Source organism: Lagopus muta, chromosome 2 (genome assembly GCF_023343835.1).
Source record: "Lagopus muta isolate bLagMut1 chromosome 2, bLagMut1 primary, whole genome shotgun sequence".
Classification (NCBI taxonomy): Eukaryota; Metazoa; Chordata; class Aves; order Galliformes; family Phasianidae; genus Lagopus; species Lagopus muta.
In genome coordinates this window covers 35,578,768-35,597,747 of record NC_064434.1, presented here as the reverse complement: position 1 = coordinate 35,597,747, position 18,980 = coordinate 35,578,768, and the positions used below count along the sequence as shown (strand labels likewise).

General features: G+C 42.5%; 1 protein-coding gene across 5 annotated transcripts in view; it reads left to right on the top strand.

The window, feature by feature from the left end:
* Nucleotides 1-18,980, top strand: part of BACH2 (BTB domain and CNC homolog 2) — a 180,956-nt gene that overhangs the window by 97,486 nt on the left and 64,490 nt on the right. For 3 of the 5 annotated variants that reach the window (XM_048937789.1, XM_048937788.1, XM_048937790.1), the window contains one exon: nucleotides 4,151-4,302. Coding sequence is in view for 2 of the 5 variants with exons in the window: in XM_048937785.1 (XP_048793742.1) it covers nucleotides 11,921-11,941 (21 nt within the window). In the remaining 3 variants the exon portion in view is untranslated. The other 2 variants (XM_048937785.1, XM_048937786.1) reach the window with 2 other exon arrangements.

Genomic DNA, 18,980 nt, shown 5'->3' with positions numbered 1-18,980 from the left:
TTTTTAGTACTTTGCTGTGTGAGGCGTAAGTAATCAGATTGTGTCATTTGGTAACGTGTTGTTTGGGAGTTGTCTCAATGAATCTGTTAACTTCCTTCTACATCTAGCCATCTTTTCACAGATCATACTACCAAGGTGAAATGTTTTCAGTGGTGGCTTTATTTTAAGTAAAATATATTTCAGTATTAAAGTCAGTCACATTTTACATGACGTCTTAAATGTTCATGCAGTACCATCTTCAAACTGCAGTCTCCCACCCACCTCTTCTAGCACAACCTGCCTGATGTGTCAGAGTTAACAGCAACCAGAGAACAGGATGGAGTCAAAAATTCCCCCCCCACACATCCCCGGGCCCTTTGAGGGTTTTCCACTTAAGCCCTATTGGCGCTGTTAAGTGCAGCTGGGGAAAATCCAGTTTGCAGACTGGAAGACTCCCCTGCCAGCACAGAGCAACAAAAACTGCCTTCATCTTCATCCAGTCAGCTCTACGTCTCCTGATGAGTTCAGTTGTGGTTTCTATCCAGATTGATTGCTCCCATGGCTCTGCTATTATCTGAACACAGCCAGCTCAGGTGTGGGGACCTTGTGCGGCAGAGATGATCCTCATGATGCCTCCCTGCTCAGCACTGTGCACATGAGCACAATGTGAGCAATGGACAGGTGTTCTGCTTCTCTTTGGTAGAACCATGAGAGTTACCAGGAATAAATTAAATGCACTGATAGATGAAGCAGGCTGTGCATGTTTTCTGGTGTAGCTACAAAGATGATCTTGGGTTTAATTTACAGATTTCAGGAGAGATCCCATACTAGATGTCAGGAGGATTGAAAGTGCCTTCTCAGCCTCAGGCAGTCCTTCCAGCAGTTGCAAAATACAAATGTTACACTGAAGCTGTTTCAACCAGAAAGAAGCATTCTTCAGCTTCACTTGAAAACATACAAAATGTAAAGAAAGCATGTTTGCTAATCTCTCATTGCATGTAACAGACAGGGATCCTTGGTGTGACTGGAACTGGTTTCTACATGCTTTTCTGTGGCAAATATTGTGCTCCATCAAGTGCGACAAGACTTTAAAAAACACAGATTCTGTTTACACATTTGTGCTCACTCTTCCTGTTCTCTGGTGTGCAGCCTTCCTTAAAAACTGTTTTCTCCTGCCTATGAGAAGCATACCAGCTCATCTTGTCACACGGGCTCATTTCATTTAGCCGTCATTTTTTGTGTCTGTGTTGTGAAAGTTGGCGTGTAAGCTAACCCAGCTGTGTGTTACTCACCTCCCTCACTGTCTGCCCAAATTCTCTGATTTTCTGATGCATGATTGCACTATTTGCTGGGCTTGAAAAATGTTTCCCACTAACCAGAGCAATACCCAGGTGTATTCATCTTGCTCTTCTCAAATCTCCTTTCTTGTTTTGTTCATTGCAAACTGAAGAACTTATCAGCTTTCCTCCTCTTAAGCATCAAAGCTCTTGCTGTTTCACACTAACAACCTCTCTTTGAAACATACCCACTGCATAACAAAAATCCAAGCAGAAAGTTTTTTTTTCTTGCAGTAAAGATGTCTTTAGCTTCATGCTTGCCTCTTCTAGAGGTGGTGTCTGGTGCATCTTCCTTTACACTGGCATTCTAAAGAAAGGGGAAAAAATGTAACATATTTCAAAAATGTGCAAGAGGTTGTTACAATACGTAAGTTAAAGGATAAAGAAAAGCTTAGAATGTCTTGTTTGAAGTGTTATTCTATTAGCATTCTTCTGCATCTGTGAAGGCAGATGCTTCTTTTTAAAATAAAGACAAGGTTTTCGTGCGTTCACCTTGCTGCAGGAGGTGAGTCTTGGAGTTGGCACTGGGGAATGATCTTGTGGCCTCTTGTGATCCAGTTGCATCTGGCCCACATGCACAGGTCTGGGCTCTGAGCAAGGCTTGAGAGTGCATCTTCATCCTGCACAGGATCCAGCTCTTCCTGGGCTTCAGGCCTGGCCAGCCAGCATTTTAAATGCTGAATCTTTTCTTTGTTAGATGCGCTTTTGGTTCATCATTTCATATAAGCTCAATTTTCATGTATTCTTTTTACACTTTTAGTAATTGTCTTGTTTTGGAAAGGAAATACTTTTAGAAAATGGAAAGCATGAAGCAGCCTTCATGTTTAACGTAGGCGGGGGTTAGGTTTCATTCTACCCTAAACTGACCCCTCAGCCGAGAGATTCCTGCTTTCATGTTTTAGATCATGCGTAAAACCTGATGCTGTCTGGATCATCTTGTGTGGGACAAGTATATCTAGGGGACACGGGGAGAGATATGCAGCGAGACATTTGCAGAAGGGAATGAAATGTTTGGGATGTAGCCTCATGCTTTCTTACAGCAGTGAACATCAATCACACCTTCTCAGAAAAGTGTGGCACCGAGTCTTCCTTTCCCCTCTCTTTTTTTTTGTTTCCCTCCTCCCTCCCTTCTATTTATTCTCTTTCTTCTGATATGCCGTGGCAAGTGCTGTTTTAGCTCAGAAAATTAACTTGTCCTTGAAAATACAGACACTTCCCTGATTTTATTCCTTTGGCCATTGACTAAACGGCAGTTATTTTTGTTGTACCAGTGATTTACGGCTGAACAGATTTGCAGTTTATATTTTTAGTTTTATAGGCAATTTAGATAATGTATATTTGTAACCATAAATATTTTGTCCTCTTACAGTCTGTCAATGAATGTTATGCCCAGTTGGAGAAAATTACTTAAACTAAAGAGATGCAAGCGTTGCTTTCTTAGAGTAGCCTCATGATTCTTTTCAATTACTTATATAGGTAATGCTTAAACATAGCAGAATTTTGATCATCTGTTGGTAAATCACCTGGACGGGTGCCATCCAGAAGAAATAACCTACTTTTCTTAAGTGATCCAGTTCTCTACAAGTCTCAGAGTAGAATGTTGTCACATCAACGTTCGGAAAGTACTGGACTTTTAAAATGAAGATCTGCATACTTATTTAAAAAAAAAATACAAATTTGCTTTCAGTGTGCAGTTTGTGTTATTCTTTGGCTTGTTTCTGGAATCAGTAAATATTAAAAAAAAAACGGGAGTTGCTACTGGAAGTTTAATTTTGCAAATTGCAGAAAAATAACAATAGATTTTAATAAAAAATCTAAACATAGTTTTTATCTGTCGTCTTTTACATCTTGCATGAGCTGGTGTAATTCTGCAGATACAGCGCTTGCAGTGATCCTGGGAAGGTACATATGTAGCACTGCTTGTTTGGCTGCTGTCCCCTTCTGTTCAACGGCAAATACTCCATCTTTTCACTCCCAATCACCACCTTCAGTCAAATCAATACTGTTCAAGCATTCCCATACTTTTCTCCAGCTGCTTACACCTCCTCTTATAACCTAGCCTGATCTGAGGTCTGAGCCCTTGAGTATCTGTGGCAGCATGGTGAATTGCCGATAGGAACATGCACATTTTGTACTCTCTCCAGTTTTTGTTTTGACACTGACTTGCCGTAGCTTTCCTGTAGTATGGCTGGAGGAACATGGCACACATTGCATTAACCAAAGGACACCGGACTGCACTAGTGGTTGGTTGTTTTTCTCTGAAGTTACGCAGAATAAAATGGAAACCGAGGGACAGATTTAATGTTAATGACATAAATTCCTTGATAAAATCAAAGCCTTGACGAATACAAGTATTAGTTAATCTGAAGTCTCTTAGATCATCTTTTGTTGAAAGGCCATTCTGGTGTGCTGCTAGAGCTTCTATAGTATGTGTGCACAAGTATGAGCGTATCTACAGTGTGATCTGCTAGAACAATCACTGAGGTATTTTGTTTAGGCACTACACTAATACAAGAAAAAATATAGTCTGTTATAAAGTGACTACTGTTTACTGGCAAGAAATATGCAATGGACACGATGTAATTGCCATGTTTGACATAAAAACCTTCTATGTTAAAAATAAAGTCACACAGAATCACACAGAATTGTAGGGGTTGGAAGGGACCTCCAGAGATCATCGAGTCCAACCCCCCTGCCAAAGCAGGTTCCCTACACCAGGTAGAACAGGTAGGCAAAGCCCCTGTATTGTTTTCAGAACTAGAAGGAAAAAATGGAGGGCTTTTGTAAAGATTTGATATTTGAATTTTTTAATGGCTTCTTTTGTTTTATTTTAGGTTGATATCGACTGAGTTGCCAGCACATTGCCCTGCAAAGCTTTGGAGGGCCACTTCTTAATGGATTGCTGTAGCCTCTTAATTTCTCCGCTGATCCTGTTCCCTGCATCGTGAGAACAATTTAGCCAGCACAGAACCTAGAAAAATTACATGTAAGTCATGACTCAAATTCGTTTCTATTTAAAGAAGAAAAAATGGGCTTGAGAGGCAAGGTGAAGGCAGTAAACATTGTACTTCAGAAAAATACTGTAAAAGATGTAAATGGCAAACATTAAGTGGTGAACAAATTGCTGTTGAAATAGTTACTTGCTTTTTTCACTTGGGTGCTGATTGTCATTTTGAAGCCTTCTCTAAGCGTTTTCTGCTGCCATAGTAAGACTTAGCAGAAGGCACTTAAAATAGCTTCTCTTCATCCCATCTCCCTAAGATGTTTTCTCCACAACTTTATATGTTTGCATGCACCTGCCTTAGTGTACTGGGTTGAAGCCACATGTACTCTATGTAATTTTGGAGGCCAGCAGCATGACTATAGGCATCCTTGTATTTTTCCCATCATGAAACCCATAACCTCCTCTTTTGCCATGGTTTTCATAATGATTCCCTTGGAGAAGCCCTGGGGCTGTGTTGCTTCTCCTTTCCAACCACTGCCCTGAAGAGCTCTGTAAGCATCAGTAGTAACACTGTCAACTCCATCTCCTTCCAGTGAGCTTCCCATGTGGGGCACAGAGCTGGCTGCTCCACCAAACATCAGGGCTGACATACATCAGTGACAGGCATCAAGAACGCTGCCGCCACAGGGTGTTTATCCTGGCTAGTAGTGTGGCTCAGGAGCCTGCAGCTTTATTAGTAGTTGCCAGTGAAATCCCATTGCTTCTTGCGCATCATTCAGGAAGGGACACTGCATGGACATTGCATGTCTGCATGTGCATATGAACGGACATAGAAAAATTGTCTGTTTGATGTAGGAGAAATGTGCTTGGCTGTAAAGGCTGTAGTAGATTGGAGAAAGCTGTGCACAGATTTATTAGAGATAAAAGGAGCTGGACACCTTCCTAGCAGCACAATCTGCATGTTAACTCCTTGTGTGTGTTGAATGCGTAGATGTTTCCTGCCAGGTTGCAGAGCACACATTTCACCCCATCATGTCCAAATTCTTCTCTGAGGCTTCATGAAGCTTCATTCTGGGAAGAGTCACTATTCTAGAGGGGAGAAAATGGGTTGACCCTTTTTAATCTGTCCACAGTCCTAGGCCTTCTGGGAGGGATCTACTTGTGGAAGAAGCCTTTGGAGTGCTGCAAGGATGGCATGGAAGTGGTGGTCTGTGCAATTTAGAGGATGGGACACCCCTCAGCTGCCAAGCTTGAAAAAGGCTTGAGCACAGTTTTAGTGTATATATATATATATAGTGTAGTATAGTACATAGTATAGTATAGTATATTTATTTTTATGTTTGTCTATATAATATACATATACATAATATATAAAATATATAATATTGTACAATACAAACATTTATTTATTTATTTATTTGTTTGTTTGTTTGTTTGTTTGTGAGTGAAACCAAAATCTCATTGTGGTTGGGAGGTTTTTTTTCCTTCTGGATGGTGCTATGGAGCACAAAAGGCCACCTGAATTAAAGATGATAGAAAATTGTAGTTCATAGTGTTGAACTCTCTAGCAGTTCTGCCTTAAGAGTAGAAGAGAAAACATGGAGAACAGGAGAAATCTTGCATAAAATCCATTGCCCAGCTTCAGAGCTGGGGCTGCTCGGGTCATGCCCTGCTGCTTTTAAGTAGCAGCAATGCTCCTTGTCTTGATGCATTCAAATCCCACATTGCTCGTGCTGTGCACTCTCCTGACCAGGCACACATGACAGCCAGCAGCTGGTCGGATAACTCCACCAGAGAGACTGCAGAGGAATTCAGGGAATGAGTGGTCGTGCTGGTGCAAGGCGTGGTACTCGCCTCTATAAGGACATCTGCTGTCCAGTGACCCCAGAGATGATCTTAAATCTTGTTATGCTGACTGTGGCTTCTGAATGTGTCAGAGCCATAGCTACCAAGCAGCAAAAAGGCAGGACCAAGAATTTCTTTGAAACCACTGGAAGGTGGGAGAGAATGTGGAGGTTTACAAATGAAAGTAAAAGAGCAAACTGTTCTTTTCTTGTCAAATAAGCAAGGTTGGCATCCTTCGCTTGTTTTTTCACCACAGTAATAAATGCATACAATGCAGCATAATATCTAATCAAAGCAGGATAGTGAAGTCAACCACCACACTAGTTCTGGTCAGTTTTTCTTGAGTGCTTGCTAACACTGTTTTTAATCTTATGAACACATTTGTAAAATTGCTTCTCAAAAAAATGTTGTATTTTGAATTGACAGAATTTTTATGAGAAGTATACCTTATGTGAGGTACTTTGCTTATGTGACACTAAAAGTAGTGCTCAAAACAAAAAATGTTGCAAAAGGAGTGACAGGTTTTTTACTGTTAATGGGAACTCAGTTTTTAAAGAGAAGAGATGTCTTTTGGTATGACAAATCCTGGCAAAAATAATAGTGAAATAGGAGGCATTTGAGAAGGATAGAGTTGAGGGTTGAGATGAGTTGGTAGAAATGACATTTGCTGTGAAGGAGGCCTTAGAAGGTGTTGATTTGATTCTATTTTTCAGAAAAGGGAGAGTCTTGCCATTTCATTGTGAGCTAGACAGTAAATGGTGCAGTTATTAATCAAGCCTCTGATAACAAGCATCATCTGACTGCTTGAGAACCGTGGATCTCCCTTAAAACATGTTTTGCCTCTGTCTTAGGGAAGAAAACTTGAAAATAAGAATTGTAACAGCTAGGCAGACAGAAACAATGCTTTGTTCACTAGCCCTACTTAGCAACATTCCCATGGGATTTGGACGCCTTATGAACAGTTTTGCAGGCTTTTCTCATGATTTTTGAAAAGCCTGTAATTAGGTATCTGGCAAATTCACTAATAGAAACCCTTTCAGATGAACTGACTTTAAAAATTGCATCCTTTTAGCGGACTTGAAGAAGTAGATAGAAAGTGGAAGCCTCTCATTCCTTGTCCACAGCCAAAGCAATCTGGTAGAAGTGCTTGGCAGTTTTTTCCTGCTGCTTCTCATGTTGTGAATAATCAGAAGTCTCCATTTCCAAGAGTAAAATCACGTTTAAGGACCAAATAAAATTGAAAAATCAAAAGAATTCTGTAGAAGCTGTCATAAAATGTGTGCCTTTCTTATTTATTTATGTATTGATTCTTACTTTGTCTGTGCACTTGAAAGAGGCTAAGCCTCTTCAACATGCCAGAGGCTCTGACTCCTGGAAAGCTCCAGTGCAGTCCCGCAGGTTGTCAGCCGTGCTTGAGGTGGCAGTGAGGGCAAGCCATCAGGTGCTGCCTTGATTCCAGTGTTCTTCACAAGCCTGCTGTCTGGCTTTTTAATAACAAGTTCTGCTTGTAGCAATTACTTTGTTATAGCAATTCTGATCGGAAGAACTGCATTTTCCCTTGTTAATTAGCCCTGTTGGAGAGAGCTTGACCTATATATAACAACAATCATACCCTTTCTGCTTCTCCCTAGCTGCCATATATTTTGTAAGCATGTATACCTTCCCTCCCTGCCACTGATTACTCAGTTTTTATAATACTCAGGATGCTTATAGATTTAATCCCCCTTAAAAAAATATGTATTGATGCTTTAATTTAAAGCAGAAGGCTTCTCTCTCGTTCTGACAGAGCAGATTGCTGAATGCTGTTACAGTGAACTTGCCAAGATAAAAAAAATATTTCTCCAGGTCCCCTGGGAGGTAATCATGGCAAGGTCGGACCATGTGGATAATGAGGGAGTGCAGGCATTGAGGAGAAGCTGCACTCTTGGCTGAGTGGCTAAGGAGCAACCAGTGGGCTGCTGAGGCTCTGTTGGGGCTCTCACTGATCCTGCAGCAGATGCTGGGGCTGGGCTCTGCAGCTGCCCTGCCAACACCACTGCTGAGCCACACAGCACTTCACAGCAACTTCAGCACCATTCTTACATTTCCCACTTTGTTCTACCTGCTTTTTTTTCCTCTACAAGAGGCAAAAATAGCATACCAATCAATGGCAATCCAAGTGCAATAAATTGTCCTAATTTGTACTACTTATACAGTGCTGAGAATTCAGCAAGGACCTCTAAGTGCTTTGTTCCAAAAAAAGCCCACCCAAAACTCAAACTCAGAAAACCTCTGCAAGCGAAATTCATATTTGCTAGGTATGAGTTCTTCAGAATATTTTAATTTAAAAAAAAACGAACTCTTGAGATTTGTCTTGCAACCATCTGTAGGCAGACATAAACAATGTAAAATTTGAAGATGCAGATTTTGATGTCATCCGCCTACTACAGGGACTGGGGAAAAATGCTGTCTTTTTTTAAATCTGTACTGAAAGGTCAGATAATTTCTTCAGTCAGTCAGTCAGCTTTCTGAAGGTGAAGTTGCATCCCCTTGAAAATCTACTTACCAAACACTCATCACTCTGGTTACCAAATCCAACCCTGGTGTTCCCAAGCAGCACAGCTGTTGCCGAGGTCACCTGTGTTTATACTACCTAGCAATCACCACTAGGATTCGATGTGAAATGTGATTGTATCAGCCACCAAATCTCACTTTTAAGCGAAAGCCTCCCTTGATCCTGGTATTTGTGTTTCTGTGTGGTAGCATGGAGCTGCTTGTTCTATTTTCAGGCTCAGTTTTTTGGGAGTACTCATGTCTGACTTCAAGCATAATGAAGATGCAAGGAAAGGTGGTCACTCAGCTCTTGGTGTGACGCTGCTGGTGTCCGCACTGCTGGTGTGGGCTTTTGTTTTGACAGGGGCTGCCCCATGCCCAGAGGTACATCTGTAAGAATGGGCAACTCCTCTTAGTGCTGAGCTATGCCATCTGTGTTTTGAGCAGTTTCACATTGGCACATGTCACTATTGTGTCAGGGTGCTTTCTGCATTGTACTGATGGCAGCAGTGATGTTACTTAAAGGACTTCATGAATTTTCTGTTATGTTTTCTTATTGGCGATTGGAATCTGCCTGCTGGCTTTCTGAGGGGTACTTGCAAAGTTCAAGGGTTGACAAGTGGTCAGGGGAAAGTGTCATTTTTCTGGTAGAGAAGGCATTTTTTTGCCTTGATCCTGGCATAGCAGGTGGTGGGCTCTGCCCACCAGCCCCAAGGCAGAGCTGTGCACTGCTCCAGGCATCACCCTCCATGGGGGCCTTCAGCAGCCTGCCCTGGCAGCCCTCCTGAGCTCTGCACTCACTGCTGCCACAAAGCATCTTCATAGATGCATAAAGTGGTTTGTGTGGGAAGGAACCTTATAAAGGTTGTCTGGTTCATCCCACCCGTTGTAGACAGGGACAACTTTAACTAGATTAGTTTGCCCAAAACCCCATCCAATCTGGCCTTGAATGCCTTCAGGAATGAAGCATCCACAGCTTCTCTGGGCAACCTGTTCCAGTGCCTCACAGCTCTCATAGTGAAGAATTTCTTCCTAACATGTAATCTAAATCTACTCTCTTTTAGCTTAAATTCATTACTCCTTGTCCTTTCACTGCAAACCCTTTTAAAAAGTCTCTCTCCAGCTTTCTTGTAGGCCACATTAAAGTACTGAAAGATCATTATAAGGTCTCCCTCAGCCTTTCTTTGCAGGAGAAGTGCTCCCGTCCCCTGATCGTCCTCATGGCTCTCCTCTAGACTTTCTCAAACAGCCTACTGTCCTTGTGCTGGGGGTCCAGACCTGAATGTAGTGCTCCAAATATGGTATCATGAGAGCAGAGCAAAGGGGTACAATCACCTCCCTCACCCTGCTTGCCATGCTTCTTTTCATGCAGCACGAGATATGATTAGCTTTTTCCATTGGAAGCACACAGTGTTGACTTATATCCGATTTTTCATCCACCATATTCCCAAGTTCTCTTCTCAGGGATGCTCTCAAGCTGTTCAGCACCTACAAGTCTTCCTACCATCTCAGAGAGCCGTCGTTTGCCTGCTGACTCGGTGTCACCTGTGTGATGATGCTGTTGTGTGATGATGTGTGGTGCAGGCGATGTTTTTGCTGCCACAGGTGATGGGCTGCATGTGTCAGCCCAGGGCATTGAGTCATAGCCATGGCACTTCCCCTTGCCACTAGGATGCGACAACCCGTGCACCCCTGGGGACGACGACAGCGTCCTGCCTGCTCCCCCACCTTCCTACAGGGCAGCCTGCCTGCTGCCACTGTGCATTTTTTTTTTAATAAAATGCTGAGAGAGGGTGATGGTGAGCTCAACTTTCTCTCTAACCCAAACCAGCGAAAAGTAAAATCCATCTTACCACATCAGTTTTGTTTTCACTGCTGTTGAAGTCGCTCCTTTCCCTCTGGCAGAGCACTGCACAGTCATTACACGCCCAGTTTGGGGGTGGTGTGGTTGTTAGCTCAGCGGTGTATGACCCATTTATTTTCATAATACTGAGATACCTGTGCTTCTGTAGCACTCACCACACATTCCTGTGCCCCAAATCATTGCCAGAGAAGCCTTTACCTGCTTTCAGCAGCACTGCGCAAAGCATCAGATGCCCAAAGCAGCCAGTTAAGCACCTGACTTGGTGCAGGCTGCAGGAAAGTGGTGAGCACTGAGGTCTAGCCAGCCATTAGTAGGCAAACTAAGGGCAGTAAAGCTGTATTTGTCTTAGAATATCGGGTTAAATGCAGATTACTAGCTTACTACAGAACAGGTTTCCTGCTGTGATTTGCGAAGAGTTCAAATGAGAGTATCAGGCTGCTTTCCTGGCTACAGTGCTTTGCATTCTCAGAGACAGCAAGATGATTAATAACAGTGCATTGTTAACTCTCCCCATCTCCAGACATGGCCTCACCTATACTCTTATTTAGCCTGATAAGACAGACCTTTTTTCATTATTTCTTTTTTGCTCTGTTAATTGGGTTGGCTTTCTGCGGATTTTCAGATGATAATTAGGCTCATGCTTGTGTTGCTTTGCAGAGCTGGTTAAATGAAAGAATCGGGCACAAGAGAGGAGGATAAACCAGCATTGTAGTAGATACGGGAGTTTTATGGATAAAATTAAAAAGTAATTTGCAAGGCGACTTGAAGTAAAGTGGATTTAAACATTATGAGATCATCTTTGACAGCAATTTGTTTGAAGTTCTTCCACTATGATGAGTGTAAAGGGATTTTTTTTCTAATTGCCAGTTTCTGGTAGAGTATTCAGCATATTTTTTCACAGGTAAGTGAAGTATTAACTCCTTTTACAGCATTAGTTTGGGTCTGTGTCTGGGGGAAAGAAACAGAGTTGCAGAGAGGCATCTTCTCCATTTTGTCATTTAGGTGCTGATCAGCAATCAGCTAATTTAGAGAGAAACTTTACCAGATAAATGAGGGAAAACAGTTAATTACAGGTATGAAAATCCCACAGGATCCTTGACAGAGGAGGTACGCACTATGTGTGAATATCTGCCCTTGATGGTTACCAGGATATAATAACACTCTAGGTACAAATTGGAAAAAAAGAAACAGCAATTAACTACTTTGCATCCCTTGTTCAGATGAGCCATGAGTTCTGGGTTTTTTGCATTTATATACTTTTGCTGTAGGTGCTGGAAGTGTGGGTGGCCAAGAAGAAACAGTGGTTACAATAAGATTTTCCATTTATTGCCCTTTGTGTACTACTTAAAATAAGATTCAAGTGCTTCAGAATTTGTAGAGCAAGCATAATCGTCCTGCTAGCTCTGATGCCTGGCTTGTATGCAGCTTCATCTCTGTCCGGTGAGTGAGTCCTGTGCTTAAGTACTTGTAAATGTGTCTGTTGGAATGTGAGATAAGAGATTATTTGCAGTGTTGTCTAGCTGTGTTAATTTATCAAATTCATGTTTGTTTTTTTCAAGGAGTTGTGCTTAGTGCATAAGTGAGAAGTAGTGATGAAAGAGTTTTGGAAGTGGAATTGTTCTGCTATCTGGAAAAAAAAACAGCTCTAGAGAGGGTTGAAAGATCTTTAAGTCAGCCCTCCAAGACCTCACTGACATAACTTTATCCAGAACTTCATCTTCTGGCAAAAAGTAAAGAAGCAAATAAGAAGGAAATATATACAAAGTCTGCTGAGCATTAAGAAACAATTTCTCAGTGTTAACTTTTGGCCCATGAAATCCTTTTGGTTTCATTTTAGGGCGATGATATTGAAACACACTGTCTTGGTGGCTTTTCCAGGTAGCTGCACCGCTTAGAAGTCCGCTAAATTAGCTGAGATATATTGAGCTACTAAATCTGTTATGACCACATTAATTGATATGTCAGCTTGTGGCCAAGAGAAACATTACAGAGAGGTGTTGTCAGCATCTGCAGGGAAATTCATAACTTCATGGTCTAAGGTTGGGTGCTGTCCCTGCCTCACACGTTGAGTCGTCGTGGCATTTCCAGAGGATGAGTGTGCCTGAGTACTCATGGACAAGTAGAGAGAGCTGCCATTCGGGAGCTGAGGAACCAAAGGTACAGGGGCTCAAAACTCATTTTCTGTTGTGTGTCAGCTCAAGCTTCGCTGCCTTCTTGTCGCTTTGTGACCTTTCCAGGTTTTTCAGGCTTCACAGGGTAGCTGCAGCTGGGTTAAGACAATAGGTTTTCGCTCTGAGTAACGCTGCGTTGCGCAGAGGATGTGGTGTGCTGGAGCCACTTAGAGGCACACGCGCTTGTTCCATGGAATATTGATGCTGTCGGTGGTGAGTCTTTCATTATGCAATATGAATTCCCTTTAAATTACCTTAATGCAAACCTCCTCTCCTCCTAGAAGGTGAGTGCTGCGCATCCTCGCTGCCTTACTTTTGCCTCTTTGCTAAAGTGCGTAGTTCTGCTCTCACATCTGCACACATCCACTGGACTGGCTCCTGCCTTGATGCAAAGTGCAGAAGGCAAGAGAGCTAAGGCAGTAATCAAGGCTTTAAATATTTCAAGCGAATATGGGGAAAACTTCAGAAATAATTAAGTTTCTGTAGTGGTGTTTTCTGCAGGGAATTGCATTACATCTGTTACAGTTATCTGCACGTCTCAATCCTGTAGATGACCAGGTGCTGACAAGGAGTGTAAACATTTGGTGTTATTTTTTTCCGCGGAATTTTCCCTTTCTGATACAGTTGTGGAGGTGGTTCTCACCCCCCTTTCTGGCTGGGTTCAGACCCCAGTGCTTCACAGATAACGCCAGGAGAGTGCATGTCATGTGGCAGCAGCACCCGCTCTCTGCTTACCCGTGTGTGCTTCCCAGCAGGACAAGGCAGCCTGGTCCCGTCCGGGGTATTGCCACGTGGGTTATTTTTAGAGCTGGCATTGTGCAGCCAACAGTACGCGCCGCGGGGATGGTGATTTTTGTCCTTGTATGGTGATGACATTTTTAAGGTGTTTACTTTTTTCTAAAAGAGGCAGAGGGGTCTCTTTTTGATCATTTTTAACCACTTGCAGAACTGCTTGGTGTAATCTGTAGGTCTGTGTGTTCTCTATGTTGTCTGAAACAAACAGGCATGAATTAGGATTAGAGAGGGACACCAAAGCAATGCGATCAATTGAGATTTTCACCTCCAGCAACCTGTTGGCTTGTATAGCAGAGCGTCTTCTACCTCGGGAAACCCCAAGCTTGTTTTGCTCTCAACTTTCCCACAGCCACCAGTCTGCACTCAGCCGTTTCCACCACTGCCACAGCCCCTCTGTGTGGCTCTCCTCCCCCCAGCCCTAAGCTTCACAGCCGCATGCAGCCTGGCAAGTCCTGACAGGGTGGCTGCGGGGCTGCTTTGTGCCCTTCAGGCTCTGCAGGAACAGCGCTGGCTGGTCGCAGGCTTGTTAGCAGTAGTACAAAAGCATTAGCGATGGAGATTTACTCTAATGGTGCATTTTAAGTGCATCTCCACTCTGCCAGTCTCACTTTTAATGCACTCGGTTAAGGAATGCTTGGGAGGTTGCTGCTAATGGATGGATCTTCCGGAAAATTGGAATTTTCAAATAAGATTGACGTTCGGAGTGAGAAATACAAATCTAATGAGAGTATTTCAGCAGAGGATTGTAATTAGGAATGAATGGAGTAAATTTGTACATGCAGTCTGCGAAAGGGCACAATGGAAGGTGAAATTGCGCGCTCTGCGCTGAGTGAGGGATGAAAGCCAATGTATCAGTGTCATGGCATGACAGTGTAGAGTATAAATGATACTGTCACTGAGTGCTGCAGAAGGTATCAAGGGAATTCCACTCCAGTAAATTACATTACTTAGACAGACCTGAAGGCATTGTGTCTGAATGATTGGAGGGAAAAAGGGTTGTCAGCACAAAGAAGAAGATATTACAGAACAACTAGCTGCAGGGTTGGAAAGCAGTGTTTTTTCTGATGTTTACCATGCAAAGCTCTTCTGTTGCTTTTTAATTTTTTGGTTGAATTTCAAATGTATCGATGAAGCAATAGTATTTTTCTAGCAGTTGTTCAGAGCAGATACCAGCCTGCAACAAGCAGTGAGCATGTGTGGCTCCCATTGCTGGGTTAGGAATTGGTACTCCTCCAGACTAGGGAAAAATCTATTTGTATGTTCCTAGCTCAGGCAGTGATCTCCTGCTTTTCTTTATTTAGGAAAGGGCTTGCTTTCTGAACTGCATTTTGGTTACAGGGTAGGCTTGGGAATATGTGTATGGAGGGAGGAAGGCTGTGACCATTCATTGAACCACAGAATCGTTAAGGTTGGAAAAGAGCACTAAGATCATTTAGTCCAACCCCAATCCATCACCACCATGCCTACTGGACCATGTCCCTAAGGGCCACTTCACGACGTTTCTTGAACACCTCCAGGGACAGTGACTTCACCACTTCCATGGGCAGTCTGTTCCAATGTCTCACCACTCTTTAACAATGTCGGGACTGTGCAGTTCTAGCTGGCCTGGAATGGGCATCATCAGATCACAGGACACAAGCCTTAGGTTCTCATTTAAAGGCACTAGAACAGTTTGGCAAAGTCAGTGATGCCAGCAGCTAGGAACATAATGTTGTGGTGACAACAACAATCCAGAGACATCATCCATGTCAGCACATGTGCCCATGCACTGTTAGTCATAGAAGTGTGTTCCTCACTCTGTTTTGTTCATCACACACCCTTTCTCACATGAGACTCACTGCAAATGCCACTTTGTTTTCCCAGATGTTGGGTGAAATAGTTATTTCTCACTTGTTTTTCTCTGCAGTGACTTTATGAGGTCAGTAGCCCAACGATTGGGCTTACTTGCTTCTCTGTCTCTGACCTTATGTGCAGGCAGTACCTACAAGTTCCCATTCTTTCTTAGTTTTAACAGAGAGAAGACTATGCAGATCCCACTGTTCTTCAAAAGTGCCACTTCATGATGAGAATCTACAATAAAACGGCTTCTACCCAAAGAGGCTACAGACTTTTTACATGGGCAGATAGGAAAAGGGGGAATGGTTTTAAACTAAAAGAGGGGGGATTTAGACTGTGTGTTAGGAGGGAATTCTTCACAAAGAGGGTGGTGAGGCACTGAAACGCACTGACCAGAGAAGCTGTGAATGCCCCATCCCTGGAGGTGTTTGAGGCCAGGTTGAATGGGGCTCTGGGCAGTCTGACCTAGCTAGTGACAACCCTGCTCATGGCAGGGAGGAAGGAACTGGATGGACTTTAAGGTCCATCCCTTCCAACCAAAGCCATTCTATGATTCTGTGATTCCTGTGGCACGTAATAAGCTCTGCCTGCCTTGGGCTCTTTTGTGAAAGTTCAGCAGACTTTGTATTGCTTGAAAACATCCTTTTTCCACTTACCCAGTCATGGAAACCATCACTAAATGTGCATGCTGTGAATAACGATTAGGGAGTGTACTTCCTAGGCATACAGAACTTGATCTTTGCAGCCTATAAACCACAGCATCAAATGTATTGGCAGTAAAAAAGCAGTAAGGCATACATGGAAAGGAAGGTGCCCTCTGTGAGATGGAGCAATTTATTAGTGGGTCTTGATCATAGCAAAAGGTGAGTGGGAGGAAGCAACATGTAATTGGTGTCTGGTGTGAATACTTCCCACATGAGAATTTGGCTAGAGGATGCAGCACAATGTCTGTATGGCTAGAAAGTGATATTAGTATCTAAAAGATAAAAAATTTGTCCTGCTAGTGTCCTTAGACTGTCATTGTCATGGGATACCACTAGGCCTTGATAACCATCCATTGAAAATAATTGTAGACCTGCCAGCCGTTTCTTATTGTGTTGGTACATGCACTTTTATTTTTTAATTTTTAATCTGCAATTGTTGACTTTTCCTTTGCTATCTTAACTTCAAAAAGCTGTCACTTTGACTTATCTACTGTTTTGCATGTTGGAAAAGCAAACACTTTTTCTTACATTCGGTATCATTCCTATGGTTATGATCTAGGCATGTTGTCGAAGCACGACTCTATGTGGTTACTCCTTAGAAGACCCATTTATTCTCACTGCCTTAGCTATGTTTACAACACTGTTTTCCTCTTCCTGTGCTGGTCCTGCACCTTGAACCCCTGTGAACAACACCTGTGAAGTCACTGGAGTCACTCATGTGAGCAATGGATGCAAGACTGGAGTTCAAATGCTGCAAAGTAGTGTTGTTGCAACGATGGGCAAGAAGAAAGAATGACCAAGTACTACGCCTTAGGGAAAACTGAGAGCCTACCCAATGTTGCTTTAACAGAGAGCGATATTGAGCGTGTTCAGACAAATCTGTATCCTCTGGCAAATTTATTTTGCTCTGTAAATGGCTCCCTGCTGTCCCAGAAGGCTATTGCTATCTCTTCCTATCTTGTACAATGGATTTCTAAATAATCAATCCTTGTGCAAGAAAGTTACGGTTCAGTAACCCCAGCTTGCTAACAATTCAGTAGTTTAATCTTAATACTCATTGCTAACACTTTTGATAACACAGGACTATAAAGGTTGACATAGCTACTCTATAAACTCTGATTTGCTTGCCAAAAAGTCAAGCCATTACCGTTAATTCCCCTCTTATCATTAGTGTTATTAAACTGACGATTGATGTGTAAAAACTGCCATTTGCATGAAGTTCCCAAAACTGCACTAAAAGAGACTTTTGTTCTGACTTGGTAAAGAGGAAAAAAAAGCAAAATAACACTAGTTCTAACAGCAGAGATGTTCACATAAAGACATGTTCTGAACAATAAGGCCGTTTATCCATGTATGACATAAATACATAGGAATTTAAATAATGAGAGATCTTGTGAAATGCAGCAAAATGCATACCAGTGGCATTGTGAAGTTTCCCTTCTATAAAGCCCTATTCTTAGGGAAAAGCAGCTTTACTTTTGCTTTGAAAATCCATTATCATAAGCCATTTTTTAAAAAACACTTGTCTTAGTGCAATATTAAAGCAATTTTACACCCTAAGAGCTGCTCCTTCGTAAGGTAAAGTGCAGTCATGTGTGTGTGTGTAATTGCAGTTTATTATACTTTTCACAATCATAATTTCCCCAAAATTAAGAAAACCACTTACTTTTTTAGGCTTTCCTTTTCCTAATTATTTTTTGTTCTCCTTGTTTTTATTCTCCTGAAGATCCTTCTTTAAAAATTCCTTTTTTAGAAGAAAAAAAAGAAGTCACGTAACACTTTCTGGATTCACTGCAAAATACTGTTTGAAGGAAACATTTAAAGAGTTTAGGTTAAAAAGTTTCTGCCTTTTTCAATGCATGAGTGACATTACTATTTTGGGAGGCAGTGCCATCTGCTTGTTAAAACAAAAAGCGGGGAAGATATTCCTAGTTCTAGCAAAGATTTTGGGGTTGTTTCTACATGAAAATCCTGACTGATCTTTGCTTGTGTTTGCCTCTTCAGTAAACAGGGAAGAGCATGGCACTCACCTCTGCAGTCCTCAGGGGTTCCAGAGGACAGGTGTCCAGTCATCCTGGACAAGGTTGTTCATCAAAGGCACAGTTCAGGGTGATGTATCATAGAATCACAGAATATCCCGAGTTGGTAGAGACCCATAAGGGTCGCTGAGTCCTACTCCCAGCTCCACACAGAATCACCTAAAAATCAAACCATATGTCTGAGAGCATTGTCCGAACACCCCTTGAGCTCTGGCAGCTTGGGGCTGTGCCCACTGCCCTTGGGAGACCGTTCCATGCCCATTGCCCTCTGGTGAAGAACCTGTTCCTAAACCCCAGCTGACCCTCCCCAGTGCAGCTCCATGAGGTTCCATCAGGCCCTGTGGCTGTCACAGAGAACAGAGCTCAGTGCTGCTCCTCTGCTCCATTCATGAGGAGCTGTAGGCACAATAAGGCCTCCCCTCAGCTCTTCTTCAGTACCTTCAGATACTGAACAATGGACTGCAACCACTCCTTCCCCTCCAGACACATCACCATCTTTGTTACCCTCCTTTGTAGTTTTAAATCCCTTATGTTTGATAGACAGAATTCCTCCCCAGGGACATTTGCAGTCATGAGAGCTACAAAGAGGAGAAAAAAACAGCATCTTTGTGCCCCACACCTGACCTGGCTGCTTCCTGTAGCAGGGAAGTATCAGGATATTGAAGGAATAGGAGCAAGGTGCATCTCTATGTAGAATGTACTGTGAACCATGGAAGTAGTGCCATAACATGGAAATGTGAGAAGAGGTTCCTGTAGTCTTCTGCAGATGATAAAGAAATTTCTCTGAGATAACAGTGATTTAGTCTCTGTTATACTGCTGAAGTATTTGCAAATACATATGTATCATCATTACAGTATCTTCGTGACTGAAGAAGTGTTTGACCCAATCACTGCTGACAGAAAAGGTTGCCTACTGATAATTGCTTTACTTAAG